At 46.4% G+C, this 18,194-nt stretch overlaps 2 protein-coding genes across 2 annotated transcripts in view; both read left to right on the forward strand.

Moving 5' to 3' along the window:
- Positions 1–1,443: 1,443 nt before the first annotated feature.
- Positions 1,444–4,487, forward strand: Mrps17 (mitochondrial ribosomal protein S17). Its single transcript, XM_027413825.2, has 3 exons — positions 1,444–1,561; positions 2,842–2,984; positions 4,055–4,487. The coding sequence occupies exons 2-3, from the start codon at positions 2,862–2,864 to the stop codon at positions 4,319–4,321; spliced, it is 390 nt and encodes a 129-aa protein (XP_027269626.1). The 5' UTR covers positions 1,444–1,561; positions 2,842–2,861; the 3' UTR covers positions 4,322–4,487.
- An 8,688-nt stretch (positions 4,488–13,175) lies between these two features.
- Positions 13,176–18,194, forward strand: part of Nipsnap2 (nipsnap homolog 2) — a 30,668-nt gene continuing 25,649 nt past the window's right edge. The window contains exon 1 of the mRNA XM_027413823.2: positions 13,176–13,327. Coding sequence (XP_027269624.1) covers positions 13,251–13,327 — 77 coding nt within the window. The 5' untranslated portion in view covers positions 13,176–13,250. The remainder of the gene's footprint in view (positions 13,328–18,194) is intronic.

The following is an 18,194-nucleotide window of genomic DNA, read 5'->3' on the forward strand; positions in this document are numbered from 1 at the left end:
ATGGCTGGCTGGCTGACTGGGTGGCTGGGTGGCTGGGTGGCTGGGTGTATGGCTGGGTGGCTGGGTGGCTGGATGTCTGGCTGGGTGGCTAGGTGGCTGGGTGGCTGGGTGGCTGGATATCTGGCTGGGTGGCTGGCTGGCTGGGTGGGTGGCTGACCCCTGATGTCCCCCTTCTCCTTCTTCTCTCATTGCTCTCTGCTCTTGTTACTCCTTCTAGTTACACTCTCTGCCTGCCAGCCCCACCTATCCTTGCTCCTGCCTCGCTACTGGCCGTTCAGTGCTTTATTAGACCGCCACGTGTTTTAGACAGGCAAAGAATCAGTTTCACAGAGTTAAACAAATGCAGCATAAACAAAAGTCACACACCACAAAACAATATCCTGCAACACTGTTCCTCTTCACAATTTGCCTGATATAACCCTCCCTAGTCTTCCCTTTGAGAACGCTTTACCAGGAAACCTGCAAGAAATCACCTAACTCCTTTAGAACTGGCTCAAAATGCGTATTCCCACACAAGACTACACACACACACACACACACACACACACACACACACACACACACACACACACTCCTTTTTTTAGAAAGAGTCTGGTAACCTAAGCTGGTCTCAAATTCACCACGTAGCAGAGGATGATCTTGAACTCCTGGTCCTCCTGGCTTCCCTTCCTGAGTGCTGAGATGGTATGCAACAACACACAAAGTTTCTGCAGTGTTGGGATCTAAGGCCGGGCTTGGAGAAGGATAGGTAAATACTTTACCGACTGAACTACATCCTCAGCCCTATGTATGTATGCATGTACATATGTTTGTGTGTATCTGAGGCCAACTGCCACTATGTAGCCCAGACTGACCTCAAATTCACTACTGTCCTATTGGCCTTTGAATGCTGAGATTATAGCCATAAGCCCACCTTTTAATATTAACCTGGAAATCTTAACATCTTAACATATTATACATGTTTATAAGTGTGACATTGCAGTGCATGCATACAGTCATATCAGGGTAATTGCATATCCACCCATTTACCACATCTTTGTCTTAAACGCATTCAAAATCCCCTGTATCTGCTACTCTGATGTATGTTGCATTGTGCAACAGAACATCAGAAATTAATTTGGGCCAGGAATTGGTGGCACACACCTTTACTTCCCGCACTTGAGGAGGCAGAGGTAAGACAAGAGACAGAGAGACAGAGAGAGTGACAGAGAGTTAAGCTCTTATGTCTGACGAATACAAGGTTCTCTGATTTGACGGCATGTCCAAACGATTCCTAGAAGAGCAGAAAACAGAATGGAAAAGAAAAGGCAGGAACCTCTTGCGCACCCATCGCAGTGCCTGTAGGGAAAAGTAAAAGCAAGACACTCCTAACCCAGAAGACTTCCGCCCGAGGTGCCGATTCAAGTAGACTGGGCGGGGTCTCTTACCTTTAGCCCCACCCAAAACATAGAACTGGCGCCTTGTGCAAAGGGCGGTCCGGGGCGGGGCTAGCGCGCCGGGTGACGGCATCGCGCTGCGCCCCTTGCTCCGCCGGCCTTGGTCCCAGGGGTAGAATCCGGAGGTGAGCGAGGGTTCCAGTTCTGGGTTTGGGGGGTCAGCAGTGCTGCGTCTCCTGTCATTCTCCCCGAGACGCGGTGGTTTCGGTAGCAACTGATCCCAAAGTTGCTCCGAGTCAAAGTCTCCTGCCAGGCCGAGAACCTCCAGTGCTTAGCCAGGCTGTGAGCTCTTGTGTGTATGGTGGCAGGCTATAATAAAGCCAAGGAGCGGGGTGCAATGGGTGCTGTGACCTCGAGTTCGGACCCCTTAACAACCAGGAATAAACCTCGCGGACTCAGGAGTTGAACGCTTCAAACAGCACCGCTTTATTAGCAATAGAAATTCCCAAAGCAGGGACTGATCACAAGAAAGGACACCATTCAAGTGGCAAGGACAGGGTGTTTGTAAATGGGTCCAGAACAAAGAAAACAATCGCGGGTAAAGGGTAAATAAGGTGACTTGTCTTCTGGTGATCCATGAGGCACCTGTAAGTAGAGGAACTTTGATCTGTAGAGAATCTGTGACCTGCTGCAGGGGAGTTTTCCGGATGATTGGCTTGGAGATCAGATCACTGGGGCTGTTCCCTGAACTACGTATTTACCCTCTGTCTCCTGCCTCATTTGGAGAGAGGGACTCCAATGTGACCAGCTTATTTGTGAGCAAGCCGTGTTGTCCCTAACTTTCCGAATGGGGAATCTGAGTTAATGAGATTCATTTACTGCTTTGTATATACTTTAAAGGTAAGGCCTGTATGCATCTCTGACCCGGCTATCCCAAAAAGGTAGCAAAAATGATTTCTGAACATGATCATTGCTCCTGACAAAATTCACTTGATTAGCCAGGCAGTGCCACACCCCTTTACAGGAGGCAGTGGCATGTGGATCTCTGAGTTCCAGGCCAACCTGGTTGGTCTACAGAGCTAGAGTAACCCTGTCTATACACAAACAAATCCACTTGGTAAGTGCTTACCATCAGAATGTTAAAAGTTTAAGGGGAGTGTTGTAGCACCAGCCTCTGTAATTTCAGTGGATCCTCTGGAACTAACTGGTCCTACAAAGGTTTTGAGCCACCTTGTGAGTGCTGAGAACTAAACCCAGGTCCTCTGAAAGCAACTTAGCTACTTGGCCATCTCTCAAGGGAGGCTAATGTAGGAGGATCTCCCAGTTCAAAGGCAGCCTGGGCTACAGTGGAGAAAGAAAGACTTCTTAGAAAAGAGATAGGACCATTGGTTCGTTAGATGAATAGGGAGGAAGAAGCAAGACTGTCCTAACAATGTTAAGCTTTGAATTTTTTTTTTAATTTTAGGTGCTTTTCAGAGACACATAATGTCAATAGTCCGTTCACCTGTCCATGCCAAATGGGTCGTGGGGAAGGTAATTGGTACAGCCATGGTAAAGACTGCTAAAGTAAGAGCGACCAGACTTGTTTTGGATCCCTACTTGCTAAAGGTAAGGATCAACACTTGTTTTAAGTGGCATCGATAAGTTACTAGGGTCAGAAGAGTGTCTGCCTGTTGATAAAAGGTAAGTTGGACCTCCTCGGCAATCTAGACACTGCTGGACTGTGAGTATAACCTGGTTCAGAGAAGGGTTTCAGGAACACCCAGTTTATTTAAGTTCACTCGATAGTCATTTGCTGAACAAAACAACATGGGAACAGAAAACAAGACACTTTATTCTTTCCTCCCAGATTGCCATAAGAGAAGGTCTCAGTAAAGAGACATTTGAGTCAGGTGTGGTAGCACACACCTTTAATCCCAGCACTTGGGAGGTAGAGGCAGGCAGATTTCTACCAAGTGAGTTCCAGGACAGGCTCCAAAGCTACACTGAAAAACCCTGTCTCGAAAAACCAAAAGGAGAGAGAGAGAGAGATTTGAACTGACCCTCCGGTAAGATTTTCTTCTTGGACCAGATAAGAAGTCATTCAACTATGATGAAGAGTTTGTGGTGGTTCTTGGGGGTGGGGGAGCTTTTCCAGACAGTGTTTCTCTGTGTAGCCCAGGCTATCCTGGAACACACTGTGTACATCAGGCTGGCCTCAAACTCACAAGAGATTTGCCTGCCTCTGCCTCCTGAGTGCTGGGATCAAAGCCATGCGCCACCACCAACCAGCCTCATTTTAATGTTTGTCTTAGTAACTTTAGAGCCTCCTTTTGTGATAGAAGCTGAACTTGGAAGTGGTTCAGTGACTCACACAGGTAGTGGAGAGAGCTGTGTGTCTGTAAGCTGGAGTGGAGGCCTGAGTGGGAGGAGTAGTATATAGAAATAGATAATCGTTGGTTTAGAACTAGCGTAATTAAAGGGATGTCCTCCATAACTCAGAAATGTCTCTGGGAAAGGAAAGTCATTACCAGTTTCCAAAAAGTAAGCAGCTAATCCTTGTACTAGAAGCTTCCGAAAGTATTTCTTCTTCCATTGCCAAGTCCTGGCTGATTTCCTATGCATTGTTTCTTCGTGTTCTCTGTGCACCACCAGGTCACAGATGGGAGTTACTGATTGTTCCCTCCTTCTCGCCACAGTACTTCAACAAGCGGAAGACCTACTTTGCCCATGATGCCCTTCAGCAATGCTGTGTCGGGGACATCGTGCTCCTCAGAGCTCTGCCCGCTGCACGATCAAAGCATGTGAAACATGAACTGGCTGAGATCATTTTCAAAGTGGGCCGAGTTATCGACCCAATCACAGGAAAGCCCTGCGCAGGGACCACCTACCTAGAGAGTCCACTCACTTCAGAAACCACGAACCTGAGCAAAACTCTGGAAGAACTCAAGATCTCTTCCACCTAGGGATGAAGGAGCCAGAGGAATTTCCATCTGTGTGTCTCCTCTCTGACTCTCATTACTGACCGTCCAGTTTCTCTTGTGTAAATGAAGCCAAAAGCTTATGATGTTCCATAAAGGTTTATGTCATGTTTCCGATTCTCTGCACTGAACATGCTTTCAGACTACACTATATGCCCAAATATGCTGCATTGTTTTGTTTGTTTTGCCCTGCTTTTTGCTCACAGAAATCTTAGACTTATCTTAGTACCTTTTTTTTGAAAGAAGAAAACCTTTTGATAACACATAAGGTGCTGGGCAGTAGTGGCTCACTCCATGTGTGGGGGGAGGTGGCTCCCCTGGCTGGTTTTGAATTTGCAATCCTGTTTCGGCTTCTTGAGTGGCTGAGATGACAGGCCCGCGCCACCTGTGCTACTGTGTTTGCTCTTTCACTGTTATGTTTTCATTGCACTTATACCACAGTACAGCAGTGGAGGTCAGAGAACAACTTACAGGAGTCAGTTCTCTCCTTCTGCAACACCGGTCCTGGTCAAAATCAGGTTGTCAGGCTTGGTGGTAAGTGCCTTTACCTACTGAACCATCCTGCTGGCCTGTTTTTGACTGTAGAGAATGGACAGCATTCCTAACTGCCCAGGAGTCAAACCTGAACACAGAAACAAGCCTTGGCACCTGACCCTCCCTCCCTATCCATCTAACAAACTGAGAGCCGTTTCTCTGGTTCTTCCTGAAGCCTATCTCTCCCCAGTCCATTCCCACTGCTGCCACTTTAGTTGAGGTCCTCATTGTTTCAACTCTAAATATTTGCAAAAATAATAATAATAATAATCCCTTACCCATTCCTTACTCTGGTCTTTGTCCCTATCTTTGTCTTAGTCTCATCTTTATTTAAAGGATAAAGCCAAAACAGTGAATTGCTGGGTATAGTGGTGCACACGTCCCATGAGGCTGGTGGCTCTGGGACATGTGCCACACTGGTTGGATTCCAGGAGAGCCAGGGCTACATAGAGAGACCGTGTCTCAAACAGAACAGAATGACAAAGCACACAGGAACCTAAATAGTCCACCTCCACCGCCCTTGTATTCTTTAAACTAGGATACCAACCCCTGGCCCCAACATACAGAAGCACTTGCTTTTTCTGCACAAGGCATGCCCTGTCGAAAGAAACACAAGCTGGGCAGTTGTAGCCCACACCTTTAATCCCAGCACTCAAGAGGCAGAAGCAGGTAGGTCTAAGTCCAAGGCCAGCCTTGTCTACAGAGAAGAGTTCCAGGACAGCCAGGGCTACACAGAGAAACTGTTTCAAAAAATAAAAACTAACAACAACAACAAAAATCTGGTAAACAATTAGTTGCAGTACTTTGACTCTTTGAAGATTTGTTTTGTTTGAGGGGCCACAGGTTGGCCTCAAACTCAGAGCAGTCCTCCTTGTCAGTTCCCTGAGTGCTGGGATTACAGGTGTGAGCTACCATGCGCAGGAAGTGGCAGGACTCTATGCATTTGAAGTGGAGGTTTCTGAGTTGCTCTTTATCATTGTGATAACTCACACACACAATTTTAGGTGCTATAACTTAGGATGTTTTTTTCATTCATTTATTTAGTTCATAAATAAGGTCATGCACAATTATGCTACAGAATACAGAATGTTCACAATGGCATGGCTAAATTAAACCAATTAACATGTTATATCACACATATTCATCATTTTTGTTTTGAAAACACTTAAAGTATACTATCTCACAACTTTTTAAATATAGCACATTGTTATCAACCATATTTATCATGATCTCAGTAGACCTCAAGACTTCATAGAGTCCATGCCTCTTGTCCAACTGCAGTTTTAGATCCTTAAACCAATCGTTTCCCCATTGTTAAAAGACCCACATTGAAGCCTAATAGCCACAATTCTGCTCTCTGTTCCCATAAGTTCATCATTTCTAGGTTACACATAAAATTGAAATTGTGTGACATTTGTCTTCCAGTGTGTCACTTATTTTTTTTTTTTTTGGCAAGCATATAACTTTACTACTTACTAAAGATGAAATCAAATTTGCATGCACAGGTGAGCACTCACTGAAACACCTTGGATTCATCACATATTTGAGTTTCAATTAGCATATATATATATATATATATATATATATATATATTTATACAAGAAGAGCAATAATGGCAATATGTTATGCATCAATAGCAGCAACAGCTTTTCCAGGTTCTGCAGTCCTTTGAACAGAATTGTAGAGACTTAAGATTATTTTTAAGATGTATTTATTATGTATACAGTGTTCTGTCTGCAGGTATGTCTGCACACCAGAAGAGGACTCCAGATCTCATTACAGATGGTTGTGAGCCACCATGTGGTTGCTGGGAATTGAACTCAGGACCTCTGGGAGAGCAGGCAGTGCTCTTAACTGCTGAGCCATCTCTCCAGCCCAGATTATTTATTTATTTATTTGGTTTTTTCGAGACAGGGTTTCTCTGTGTAGCTTTGGAGCCTATCCTGGCACTCGCTCTGGAGACCAGGCTGGCCTCAAACTCACAGAGATCTACCTGCCTCTGCCTCCCGAGTGCTGGCATTAAAGGCGTGCACCATCGATGCCCAGCTCAGATTATTTTTTTTAATTGCAGGAACTTTGGCCTATGAATTTCAGTTTTCTAAAACCTAGAAAAGTCTTAGGGTATATTTGAATTTCAGCTAATATGTATGGTATATGTGTGTTTCTTGTTTGTTTTGTTATTGTTTGGAGATAGTGTCTCAGTTTACAGCCTAAATATGCCTTGAATTTACAGTCATCCTTCCTCAAGCCCTGAGTAGCTGGAATGAATGTGTAGATGTATGCCACCAGGCCTAGCTTACTAGAGGTATGAGTGATGAGCACAGCTATTGGTCATCAGGGCTCACGAAGTGGGGAGGATGCATAGCTACCCTTATGACAAATAGGACCCATGGAGGCTAAGTGGTGAGAGACCAAATAACTTACTAAGAGTTAGAACTAAATTTCGAAGTCTATAGACCAGTAAATAAAGGGTATGAAAAGGACATTTCGAACAAGAAAAAGTGTAAACTCCTAAGTAAAAACATGACCAATGAGGCTGGAGATATGGTTCAATGGTTAGGAACACTGGCTGCTTTTGCAAAGGACCCGGGTTCAGTTCTCAACTCCTTATCACACAACGAAAAACTGCTAGGTCCAATTCCAGAGGATCTGGCGCCCTCATCTGGCCACCATGAGCACTGCATGCATGTGGTACACAGGCATCCACGCAAACAAATTCATATATTGATCTTTATTTTTTTAAACGTAACTAGGAGTTTAAAGCAGAAGAGAATTGTTGGGACATTTTGAACATAGGTAGACATCACCGAAATAAGATAATGGGTTATTTAAGGCTTTCAAATAAAATGATGGTATTTGCATCATTGTAGAAAACAGGATAGAATAAGTCCAAGGGCTAAGAAACTGACTTTAAAAGACTAATCTTTCTGGGCAGTGGTGGTGCATGCCTTTAATCCCAGCACTCCGGAGGCAGAGGCAGGCGGATCTCTGAGTTCTAGGACAGCCAGGGCTACACAGAGAAACCCTGTCTAGGGGGTGAGGGGGGCAGACAGGAGGACACAGGACTGATTCTAAAACCTAAACCTTGTACAGAGATGGGATGACTTATGTTCGGAAGGAAAACTAGCTTGGTGCCAGGATAGGTGATGGAAGGGAAAGCCTTTTATTGGTTCCTAATGTTGCAATCCTTCAATCCAGTTCCGGATACTCATATGTGGGCAGACTCACCTGAAGAGGATAGAGGAGTGGTGTCTCAGTTCCTAAGACCCCTTTTGGGGTCGCAACCCACACATTGAGAACCACTGTTTTAGAATGTTTGGATCTGTCAGGCGGAGCTGTATGTTCCTCTCAGCATATGACTGACACCTGTCAGAACACTCAGGTCTCCAGCTCTGAGCATCTGTAAAATACTTGAGAGATGGCTATGCACTCCAATGTATCATTTTCTACTAGAAGTCTCTTGGACTTGAGATATAGCTCAGTGGTAGAGTACTGGCCTGCCAAGCACAAGACCTCTGGAAAGTACTTCGTAATGCAGCACACCTAGCACCCTTGCCACCAAGCCTGACAACCCGAGTTCCATCCCTGGGACCCACATGGTAAAAGAAAAGAATGTAAGTTTTTCTCTAGCTTCCACACACTAGACATAGTCCAAGTACCCACACTCATAAATACATGAATGTAATTTATAAATTTAAATTAAAATTTTTAATTGGGCTTCAGGAGGACTCTTGTAATGAGGAATATGGGCTTAGTGGTGCACCCTCTTAATCTCAGTACTCAGGCAGACAGAGGCCAGCCTGATCTACATAATTTAGTGCAGGCCAGCCAAGGCTACATAGTGAGAACCTGTCACAAAAAGAAAAAAAGAAAGAAAGGAGGAGAGAAAGGAAGGAAGGAAGGAAGGAAGGAAGAAAAGAAAAGGAAAGAAAAACCACCTGTCAGTGGTTCTCAACTTTCCTGATGCTTCCACCCTTTAATAGTTGCTGGCACTCATGTGGGCAGACCTGCCAGGAAATGGGGAGGAGTGGTTTCTCAGTTCCTAAGCCCATCAGAAAACATTTTCCTGATGGTCTTAGGTGACCCTTTGGGGGTCACGACCCATATGTTGAGAAGCACTAAGGCCTAGAGCCACAGGTGGTGGAATACACCACCAGCACTCAGGAGGCTGACACAGAGAACTGCAAGTTCAAGATAAGCCTAGGCAATTGAGTAGACCCTACTTCAAAACTAGATTGAAGATATGCTTCGCATTGGTAGAGCACTTGCCTAGTACAATCACTGGCATTGAGGGGAAGAACACTAAACTAAAGAACTAATGAGAGTCCAGAATGAAGGGGGCAAGAAATACGGAATTAATACTCTAATGCTAAGTGAAACAAAAGCAGAGCCAGCTAAGAAATGCATAAATGCCAAGTCTGCATTACAACAGAGACACAGGTGGAAGTGGGAGTGAAAGACCCCTTAGCCCTTTCTTTCTCAAGTTTGCCTCCTCCTCCGGTCGGCGGCTTCCCCGATCCCCACCCCCCGCCGGCCTCCACTTCCCCCGCTGCCCCTTAGCCCACCCGGCCCGAGAACGAGCACCAGGTGGGCCGGCCTGGAGCCCTGCCCCTGAGCCCCCGCCCGATGAGAAACACTCCGTCCCAAGGTCTCCGCCCCCAAGGTCAGCCATCAGGAAGCGGAGGAGGGGAATTGAGTCTGTTGTACCAGACACCAGACACCAGACCTTGAGAATATGCTGATCTGGAATGGCTCTGTGTCTCATTTGAACCATCCAATAGAAATGATTCTGTATTTCGCCTCATTTGAAAGACTCTGTGTTTCACCTCATTTGAATAACCCTGTATAGCGCCTTATTTACATTGACCAATGGGAATAGCTCTGTACAATGCCTCATTAGAATTATCCAATAGAATCCCTGCTCCTAGCTTGCGCCTTTTTCCCTATATAAGGACCCCTTTCCCTTGGCTGGGCGCGCTTGGCCTCACAGAAGCTAAGTCTCCCGGGTACCCGTATCTCCAATAAAGCCTCTTGCAGTTTTGCATCCAAGTTCGTGGTCTCGCTGATTCCTGGGTGCGGGTCTCCCTCTACCAAAGTACCTCTTCGGGGGTCTTTCAGGAGAATTGAGAGTTTGAGACCAGCCTTAACCGCAAAGTGAGAGCCTATTCCAATAAATATAAATAAGTAGCCTGGGTATGATGATTTCTGCATATAATCCCCAGGCAAGAGGATTGCTGTCAGAACACAGTGCAAGAATGGAGTCCTTCCAGGAGAATTCTGGGTACTTGTGAGAAAACTCCAAGAAAACAAGACAAGGGTCTTGTGACCTCAGTTTCTTCAAGACATGAAATTGTTCTTGGAATGTGCTTTTTGTGCCCCTCTCCAGGTGTAGGGGACAGCTGAGTTCAGGAGATAAGTCACTATTGCTTGCTGCTGTGACTATACACCTCTTCGGGAAAACCTGTTTTGCCACGTGTGTCCTATCCTTGTGATTGTACACTTTACTCATGTGACTCTTCTTAGTATAAACTGTCTGATGCTCTAAGTTGGCTATTACATGAGACTTCAGTCTGCCTCATTTTTAGGTCCATTCTTCCACCTCGAGAGCTTTAAACAAATGACCACAAATCTGAGGTCAGACTGGGCTACACAGCAAGACCCTATCTCAAATAACTTAAGAAACTGAGGATCTGTGTAAGAAACACAGGGCGTACCCACTCTTAAGGAGGCCCTGCTCCAGCAAGACTCATATCTGCCTGCCATAGTTGGGTCTACAGTTGTATAAAATGCCCTCAGCCTTCTCCCCACTCAAAGGAACAAGTGCCTCTCCCTATGTGAATCAGCCCCCACCACTCATAAGACATGCCTTGTCCTTGATGCTTCTTGCTATATTAACATGTTCAAATTCTGCTTCTTAGAAAACTGCATCCATGAGGCTGGAGAGGTGCTCAGTGGTTAAAAGCACTGGTTGCTCTTCCAGAGGACCCAGACTCAATTCCCAGCACGCACATGGCAGCTCACAACTGTCTATAGCTCTAGTTCCAGGAATCTGACACAGATGTAAATGCAGGTGAAACACCAGTGTACATAAAATAAAAATAGAAAAAGAAAACTGCACCCTTTGAGTTTCAAGATTACAGGTTGTAAAGAACCAGCTCCCACCCCTCCTCTTACCCAGCACCATGCAGGCTGCCACTGGACAGTAGCTTCCTCTTGGCCTCCAAGGCCTGGTCCCAGCCCCTGAAGGTGGCTGAGACCCAGGCTTTTCTTTGTTTCTCTTATTCCTTTGGATCTAGCTCTGGTTTTGACTACTCTTGTCTTGCTGATGTTTCATGGTTATATCTGTAGCTCTTTCATTACCCTTATAGAATATAATTTCCCCTATCACAGTGGTTCTCAGCCTTCCTAACACTGCCACCCTGTAATACAGCTCCTCATGTTGTGGTGACCTCCAACCATAAAATTACTTTCGTTGTTACTTCCTAACTGTAATTTTGCTACTGTTGTGAATCATAATGTAAATCTCTGATATGCAGATGGTCTTAGGCAATCCCTGTGAAAGGTATTTGACCACCAAAGGGGTCATGACCCCCAGGATGAAAACTACTGTTCTATACTGTGTTCACCCAGAGCCAGGCCTTTTTTACTTTGTCCCTGCTTTCTCGGACGGTATCCTTCCATTGGTAATGAACTGTTCCTTCTGCTCCTCCAAGAACTTTCTTGACCCATCCACCACCTTACCCCTATTATTTCATGACCGCCCATTCCATGCTGACTTCCCAGCCTGTGAAACTCTCTATTTTAATTCTTTTTTTTTTGGGGGGGGGGTGCACTGATCTAAACATATCACTAGAAAGGGACTCCGAATGGTCCGCACCCAGTGGATGCTGAAATGAATAAATAGTTCCCGGACTACAAGAGTTTGGGTATCCGACCATCCTGAGTGCATGGATATCTGTCTACCCAGAGTGTATTTAGAAAGTATTACTTCTAAGCCCAACAGTGATAGCACAAAGCTTTAATCCCAGCACTTAGGAGGCAGAACCAGGCAGACCTCTGTGAGTTCGAGGCCAGCCTGGTCTACAGAGCGAGTTCCAGGACATTCAGGGCTATACAGAAAAACCCCATCTCAAAAAAACAAAAACAAAAACAAAAGTTATAGCTGGATGTGGTAATACACACCTCTAACCTCAGCATTTGGGAGGCTGAATTAGGAGTTTTGCTCTAAGTCTGAGGTCAGCCTGGGCTACATAACAGATTTCTGGACAGCCTAGACTACAGTATGAAACCCTGTCTAAAAAGAGGGTGGGGTGGGAGAGATAATGGTACATGTTTATGATCGCAGCTCTTGAGCATTGGGGTCAAAAGGATCAGAAATTCAAGGCCATCCTCGGCTACGAAGTTTTGGGGCAGTCTGAACTACTTAAGACTCGGTCTGGGAAAAAAAAAAAATCACCAAAACTAAAAAAGGCTTGCCTATAGTGCACAAAGCCTCGAGTCCCACCTCCAGCACTACATAAACCAAGCATAGTGGAACATGCATTTATAATCCCAGCATTTAGGAATCAGAGGCAGGGAGCTGGGACCTTCAAGGTCATCCTCTACACCACAACCCTGAAGCCAGCCTGAGCTACAAGATACCCTGTCTCAAACAAACAACAGAAAAACACAAAATAATAGCCGGGCATGAGAGCTCCAACACGTAATTCCAGCAAGGGGGCGGCTGTGAGGCGGGATTGCCATGGGTTTGAGGATAGCCTGTCTCAAATACGCTAAGCGCGCGCGCGTGTGAGAGAGAGAGAGAGAGAGAGAGGAGAGAGAGAGAGAGAGAGAGAGAGAGAGAGAGAGAGAGAGAGAGAGAGAGAGAGAGAGAGAGAGAGAGAGAGAAGAGAGAGAGAGAGAGAGAGAGAGAGAGAGAGAGAGAGAGAGAGAGAGAGAGAGAGAGAGAGAGAGAGATATTTTGGGGAGATGACATTTACAAGATAAAAAACTTCAAAAGTAGTTTGTAACATGATAAAAGCTTCAAAAGTAATTTGCAAAGAGTGGGTCCCTCCTATAGTCTCTGGATTCTCCTATCCACAAACCTACTCCTTTCTTGTGGCTCTCCCGCGTACATCCCAGCGCTCACCACGTTCCTTTCTCTCATCTGCTTCTGGGGCCTGAGCTCCCTTATGATTTCAGCTGTTGGTTGGCGCGCCCCCTGGCGGCATCACCGCACGCCGCAGCAGCACGCTGCTCCGCCTGGCGGCCGCTCCCCCACACCACAGCGGCCTAGCGCTCTGCCCCGCCCTAGCCTGCTCGGCCCGGCCGGGGGAGGGGTCGCGGCGGCGGCGCCGTCAGCGGCGCCCAGGTGGTAGGAGCTTCAGGCTCCGGAGCAAAGATGGCGGCACGAGTGCTGCTCGCGCGAGGAGGCCTGCTGCGGCCAGCCGCCCCTGGCAGCTTCCTGCCCGGGCTCCGGTGAGCAGCGCCGCCCTTTCCGGGGCCCGGCCGGGGAGGGGCCGCCATAGGGCGAAGGGCGCAGGGTCCCCGGGGCGGGCTGTGGGACGCCGGGGGATGGTGGGGGACGGCCGAGGGCTGGCGTGGCTGGAGCGCCTTCCGGGGCCCGTGGGGCTCAAGGTCACGGTCCTGCCGCCGTCGCCGCCCGGGGCCGGGCTCGCGGGCCACGGCCGCCCGCAGCCTGCGCGCACTGCGCTTTCCTCAGCCGCGATGCTGCGCCCCAGGTTGGGGAGAAGTGACATGGTGGCAGGTCCCCCGCCACCCTCCCGGGGAAGCCGCATTGAGGTCCCGACTCGGGACAGTCTTTTGACTTAGATTTGAAAGGGGTTGGATCAGAAAAGTAATCGACAGTGGCCAGCGGTAGTAGATGGCGGAGTTCACGTTCAAACTTTTTTTTTTCTTTTCCTAACCTCAGTGGATTCTGTGTTCTGTTGTCTGAGTCTGTCACCTTGACATTTTAACAAAGTAACCAAAGGCCATCCTAATTTACCGACAAATTTGCTGTCCCTTCCTTCCTTTGTATGGTTATTTTATTTTTAAACGGTTTTTAGGGTTTGTTTTTATTTTATGTGTGCAAGTGTTTGCCCGTATGTATGTGTACCACGTATGTGCCTGGTGCCAGAGGTAGCCAGAAGAATGTTTGGATTCCCCGGAACTGGAGTAACGAAGGGTTGTGAGCCGCCGTGTGGGGGCTGGGAATTCAGTCTGGGTCCTCCACGAGAGCAGCAAGTGCCCTTAACCGCTGAGCCCTCTAGCCAGCTCCTACTTATTTTTTGAGGCAAGGTCTTCATACATGTATCCCTGGCTGGCCCAAACTTTCTGCAAACCCGGACTGCAGTTACAAGTGTGCACTACCAAGCCCAGCCTTGGCTAATTGAAATGTTGCCTTTTTTATTTAGTGCGGGCTTCCCCACACGAGTTTATAATTGGTTTTCTTCCACAATGTAGGTTTGTGAAATTGAGCTTAGTTCATCAGACTTAGTAGCCAGTGCCTTTACCCTTTAAGCCATCTCACCAGCCCTGAAACTTTTTTTTTGAAAGATCTGTGTGTGTGTGTGTGTGTGTGTGTGTGTGTGTGTGTGTGTGTGTGTGTGTGTGTGTGTGTGTGTGTGTGTGTGTATTTTATGCCTGCATGTGTGTATGTGCACAATGGGCATGCCTGGTGCCTACAGGGGTCAGAAGAAAACATCCAATCCTCTGGAACTAGAGTTGCAGAGGTGGTTGTGAGCCACCACTGGGTGCTGAGAATGGAACTCTGGTCCCTGGGAAAGGATAAAGTGACCTTAACCACTGAGCCATCTCTCCAGACCTGTGTAAGTATTAATATAATATGGCTTGTTTAATTTAGACTAAAGTCTAAGTGTGGTGTGTGGATTTCAGAAGATGGAGCCTCACAGAGACTTGAGAAAGTGTGAACTCTGTGTGTCAGGCCTTTTGCCTTTTCTAGGACAGATACAACTTTTCTTTTCTTTTCTTTTCTTTTTTTTTTTTTTTTTTTTTTTGAGACAGTGTTTCTCTGTATGGCCCTGGCTGTCCCTGGAACTCATTCTGTAGACCAGGCTGGCCTCCAATTCACAGAAATCCACCTCCCTCTGCCTCCTACGTGCTGGGCTGCAGCTGCCACCACCACATAGGGACAGATGCAACTTGTAGATGCAAATTATTTAAATCACGTGCAATATGTTTCCAAGTTGAATGAACAGACAACTTTCACATCTGTGGCTACTGAACAAGCAACCCAAGCCCCTAAAGTTTGTGTTTTGTTCCTTGGAAAACAGGTTTCAGGCAGCTAAAACCCAAGGTGTTCCCTAAGACCTAATGTAAGGTCTGGTATATACCAGTTATAAAGCTGGTATATTAGAGATTTGGACCTACCAGGTACCTCTACTTCCTGCTGGAGCCAAATGCCCTGTAGTTCCTTGAAGACACCCTCACCCTTTCTGCCAGTCCTTTCTTGGAGAGATTCAGAGAAGAGGAAGGAGGGAGGACCTAAGGCAGTTTAAAACACCGAATGTCTGGGCTATGGGCAGCTGGTGGGAATTGTCAGACTATAGGGACATTGCTAGATACCTGGGTTTCTTTATATTGTGTGTGTGTTTTAACTGAGTTTTTGTTTTCAAGCCACAGTAATGGATGGAATTGTTTTAAAAAAGACTCTGGCTAGTGCAGAAGCCGAGAAGCAAGCCCTAGTATGTGCCAGTATTTACAGGCTGATTGGGTAGAGGAGATTGAGCCAGCAAGGAAGACCGGGAAAGAGCAGCTGGCGCCAGCATTGTGTGACAGCTGTCAGATGGGATATTTATTGGGCTGCTCAGCTGTGCCTGGTACTGGCTGAAAGGTTAAGTAAGATGACATTAAAAAAAAAAAAAAAAACTTGCCTACAGGAGTGTTGGGGTGACCTTGCAACATGAGTTTCAGAAAGGAAGTCCCGTACTTGGGTTCTCTCTAGTTCATCTTATTTAGCTATGGTTTGTAATAGGCCCAGAGTTCAGAGTTCTCAGCTGTTTATACTAGACAATTGCACTAATGCCTGAAGGTCCTGGAAAGGATTTAATACCCAGGATTTAGTTCATGGTCCTTCCACAAAGCTGCTCTCTTCCCAATAATGGAACATCTCCCATTGTCCAGACCAGTAATCAGGCCTTCTCCAAGCCTATGCTACCTCCCACCCTGCCTTCTAATTGGTTATCAGACCTGTCATTTCTGCTTCCAAATGTCTCCCATTCCAGTTACCCTCTACCAGCAGCAACATTTGTCTGGATTCCTATGAAGAATGTGAACTTGATCCCATCATTGAAGGGGGCAGATAAATTCTAAGAGGACATGTTTCCTATTATGAAAACCGATTAGCAAGAAGAAGAAAAAAAAAAAAAACTATTAGCCAGGCTATGGTGACAGTGTGTACTGTTGCAGAAGACCTGAGTTCAGATCCTAGCATCTACATCAAGCAGTTCATAAGCACCTATAACTCCAGTTTCAAGGGGATCTGGCCCTTCTGGGGACCTGCACTCTCATGTTCATACTCCCTTCCCCATACATACAAAAATAAATCTTAAAAAACCTGGCTACAGTCAGAACTTGGAAAAGTGAGGTAAGAGGATTTTGAGTTGGAGGCCAGGCTGGACTACATGATGAGACCCTGTCTCACCCTTCCCAACCCCCCAACACAAAAAAAGATCTCATATAAACCCTGACTGGATCCTAATCCTTCCCTTCCTTCCCCAACACCCCTCCCAAGAAAAGTAATAAAAGCCATTTGGAAGACAATGGAAACATTTAATAGAGAATGGGTGTAGATACTAATGTTTCTTAGAGGTGATAATAGCATATGGACTTCTCTTTGTTCTCTGGAGATATATGTTAAAGTACTCAGTTACTTTGTTAGTTTTTCAAGACAGGGTTTCTCTGTGTAGCCCTGACTATCCTGGAACTCACTCTGTAGACCAGGCTGGCTTAGAACTCACAAAGAGCCACTTGCCTCTGTCTCCTCAGTGCTGGGACTAAAGGTGGGCACTGCCACCACCTGGCCTCATTTATTTATTGAGACAATGTCTCACTGTGTTGCCCTGACGGCCCTGGAACTCTCAATGAAGACCAGACTGGTCTCCAACTCAGAGATCTGCCTACACCTCCCTCCTGAGTGCTGGGATTAAAGGTGTGAACCACCATCCCTGGCATATGCTGCCGTATTAAGGTTGTATTAGGACTATACAATTTTCAAGTCTATAAAAGTTAAAAAGAAAGTGTTTTAAAGGATAACACATAAAGCTTTTGATCTCCATGGAGTTCGTAAGTCATCTTATTTCAACTTATCTGTGTTTGGAGTTTTTCTTGTTTTGTTTTTTTGGTTTTGTTTTTCGAGACAGGGTTTCCCTGTGGCTTTGGAGGCTGTCCTGGAACTAGCTCTTGTAGTCCAGGCTGGTCTCGAACTCACAGAGATCCGCCTGCCTCTGCCTCCCAAGTGCTGGGATTAAAGGCGTGCGCCACCAATGCCCAGCCCTGGAGTTTTTCTAAATGAAAAACATGGGAATGAGGTCTCTAGCAGCAGAGCGGGAGTTAGGTTTGTGGGATATTGCTTTAATAGGAGACGTCTTACAATCTCCTTTCCCCCTGCCTGTGTTTCCTCACTGCAGTATTTTCTCTTGGCTTTAGCCATTACTAACTCTTAAAATGCTCTTTCTCCCATGGCTTTCCTCCACATCTTTAGCTCAACAAGTGCTTCTTCAGGCGCCTCTCATCTCCAGGCCAGCCGAGTCCCTGCCTCCTCCATCTTTCCACCTGTGCCTCTCTGCTGCAGAGCTCATGTCACACTGGCTGTGATCATGTTTCCCTGTTCTCACTGCAGACTCAGCTCTTGAAGCTCAGGGCTAGGTTTGTTCTTTGGTCCATCCTTTCACACTGGCCCAACCCCTAACACATGCAGTTAGCAAATACTGGAGGATCAATGAGTACGGCCCACTGTGCAGATGCCATAGCCTGAATGTTAAATTCATTTCCTTTCTTTATTTTGCTCTGACTAAAATTTAGTGCTGTCTTCTTACCTGGTAGGACCCTTTCCACCTCAGGGTCTTTTGGGGTTGTTTTTGTGGGGAGATTTTGTTTTGTTTAGTTGTTGGTTTTATTTTGTTTAGAGACAAGGTTTCACAGTATAGCTCTGGCAGGCCAGGACCTTGTTACATCAGACTAGCCTCAAACTCAGAGATCTGCTAGACTCTGACTCTGCCCCTCCCAAGTGCTAAGATTCACACATTTGGCGAGATTTTTTCCCCCTTTAGTGCTGGGGCTGGAATCCAGGACCTCACTCATACTAGGTGAGCACTCCACATTA

The sequence above is a fragment of the Cricetulus griseus genome, chromosome 4 (genome assembly GCF_003668045.3).
Source record: "Cricetulus griseus strain 17A/GY chromosome 4, alternate assembly CriGri-PICRH-1.0, whole genome shotgun sequence".
NCBI lineage: Eukaryota > Metazoa > Chordata > Mammalia > Rodentia > Cricetidae > Cricetulus > Cricetulus griseus.